General features: G+C 55.8%; 1 protein-coding gene across 1 annotated transcript in view; it reads left to right on the forward strand.

Annotated features, from left to right (window-relative positions):
• Positions 1–2,452, forward strand: part of ETNK2 (ethanolamine kinase 2) — a 10,870-nt gene that overhangs the window by 3,931 nt on the left and 4,487 nt on the right. Inside the window, exons 5-9 of the mRNA XM_010008313.1 lie at positions 1–74; positions 187–270; positions 1,100–1,269; positions 1,922–1,995; positions 2,169–2,240. Coding sequence (XP_010006615.1) covers positions 1–74; positions 187–270; positions 1,100–1,269; positions 1,922–1,995; positions 2,169–2,240 — 474 coding nt within the window. The remainder of the gene's footprint in view (positions 75–186; positions 271–1,099; positions 1,270–1,921; positions 1,996–2,168; positions 2,241–2,452) is intronic.

Here is a 2,452-nt window from a genome sequence, read left to right on the forward strand (position 1 = left end):
CCAGCTGGGTTCCCCCATCGTGCTTTGCCACAACGACCTGCTCTGCAAGAACATCATCTACGACAGGACACGAGGTTCATGGCAGCAGCTTTGCTTGCCTGGTGGAGGGGGTCTTGTCCCTTGCCCACCTCCCCAGGGGCTGGTGGCTCCATCCCCAGCCCCTCTCACAACCCTTTGCCTCCACAGAACAAGTTCGATTCATCGACTACGAGTACACAGGCTACAACTACCAGGCGTTCGACATCGGAAACCACTTCAATGAGTTTGCAGGTGAGTTGGGCCCCTCCCACCAAAGGCTGACTCCCCCCACTGGTTCCAGTGGCTCCCCCTTGGGGAGGATTCCCAGTCCCAAACAGGGAAATGGGCAGCTCCTCCTTGGGACAGAGTGATGTGGGATGGATGGTTTCTGCTGGTGGTGTGTGCTGTGCTGCAGGAGGGGGGCAATGCCCCCACCAGCCCAGCTCTTAACCATGCAAGAACAAGCTGGGGAAGGTCTGGAAAACAAGTCTTGTGAGGAGTGGCTGAGGGAACTGAGGGTATTTCGTCTGGAGAAAAGGAAGCTTAAAGGGGAGACCTTCTCAGTCTCTGCAACTCACTGAAAGGAGGTTGGAGTGAGGGGGGGTTGGTCTCTTCTCCCAAGGAACAAGTGATAGAACAAAAGAAAACGGCCTCAAGTTGTGCCAGGGGAGGTTTAGATCAGGTATTAGAGGAAACTTCACTGAAAGGGTTGTCAGGCCCTGGAACAGGCTGCCCAGGGCAGTGGTGGAATCATCATCCCTGGAGGGATCTAAAAGCTGTGTAGATGTGGTGCTGAGGGACACGGGTTAGTGGTGGCACTGGCTGTGCTGGGTTGATGGTTGGACATGATGATCTTAAAGGTCTTTCCCAACCAAAACAATTCTGTGATTCTCTTCTATGATTGTAAGGGCTGTGTGTGTGCTTCCAGTCAGAGGGCTGATCCCTGGCTGGTGCACACCTGGAGCTGCAGGGCTTTCACTCACCTGGTCGTGCATGGGGGGAGCCCTGTGGTCACCTCACTTTACCCTGGAGAAGTTCACCCTTTCACCCTTCTGTCCCCTGGGCATGGCTCCCCTCACAGGTGTGAAGGAGGTGGATTATCAGCTCTTCCCCAGCAAGGAGATCCAACTGCAGTGGTTGCACTTCTACCTGCTGGCCTACAAGCAGCTCACCCAGGGGGACCCAGGCAGCTTGGGGGTGTCTGAGGAGGAGCTGGAATCTCTCTACGTGCAAGTGAACAAGTTTACTTTGGTGAGTGGTGGAGGTGGGATGGAGCCAGGCTCTCCCAGGGGCTGCCTGTGGGATGGGTTTTTCCCTGTTCTTGGGTGAGTTGGGGCTTTGTTCTGCTGCTTGGCTGGTGAGGATGGGGGTGCAGGTACCAGCCTGGGGGCTTGGGGGCATCTGGGGCAGGAAGGTGGCCCAAAGAGACCTGCTGCACCTCGGGCAAGGTCAGAGGTAATGTTGACAGTCTGCAATCCCACTGACACGTGCCAAGGGACAGCGTGTCTCTGATAGCCTGATAGACCTTGGTACAGCTGAGCATGAGGAAATCCTGTCTGGTAAATGCCATGGGCAGGTGGAGCCAATTTTCTGGAAACTTATGACAAAGTCTTGTCTGGAGCTGGCAGGAGGGATGTCCCAGGTGCAAGTGCAGAGGCGGGTACCCTGAGCTTGCTGTGTGGCTGTTCAGCAGCCTTCCTGCTGGAATCCTTTGCTGGGGCTGGGACCAGCTTCTGGAGCATAGAAGAGCACACGTGTGGGCCAGCCCCAGCTGGCTGCCACCCCATGTCCTGTCATCACAGCCACAGAACTTCTGGGACCCAGGCAGGAGAGGCAGAAGCAACTCATCCCACAGGCAGGGACACTTTGTGCCTGTTGCTCATCCTTGTTTTGTCTGTTGCAGGCATCCCACTTCTTCTGGGCATGCTGGGGCCTGATCCAGGATAAATACTCTACCATAGACTTTAACTTCTTAAGGTGAGTGTGCCGGGGCTGGGGGGCGTTTGCTCCCAGCACAGTTCAGGGTTCAATGACTGAAACAAGAGGATCCCAATGATCCCTCTGTGCTGGAGGGATCATCCAAGGCCAGAGCACACCGGGCTGGGGACATGAGCATCTCATGTCTGTCCCTCTCTCCTCTCTCCTGGCAGATATGCAAAGCTAAGGTTTAAACAGTACTTCAAGATGAAGCCAGTGGTCACAGCCCTGCAGATTTCCAAATAGCATCTCCAGCACATGAGACCCTGAGCTATTTTTGTCCTTGCTGCCTCCCCCTTGCCCCTTCCCCACCCCAGCTGGGGGTGAGGGCAGGTCCTGATGATGGGAAGGGGGAAAGAAGCTCTGACCTGGCCATCGATTAAAGGAGACCCTGGACATACCTGAGACTGGACCATGAGATGCTAGAGAGGACCACAGCCTCGGAGAGGCCCCCGCC

Source organism: Chaetura pelagica, unplaced genomic scaffold, assembly GCF_000747805.2.
Source record: "Chaetura pelagica isolate M959 unplaced genomic scaffold, ChaPel_1.0 scaffold152, whole genome shotgun sequence".
Classification (NCBI taxonomy): domain Eukaryota; kingdom Metazoa; phylum Chordata; class Aves; order Apodiformes; family Apodidae; genus Chaetura; species Chaetura pelagica.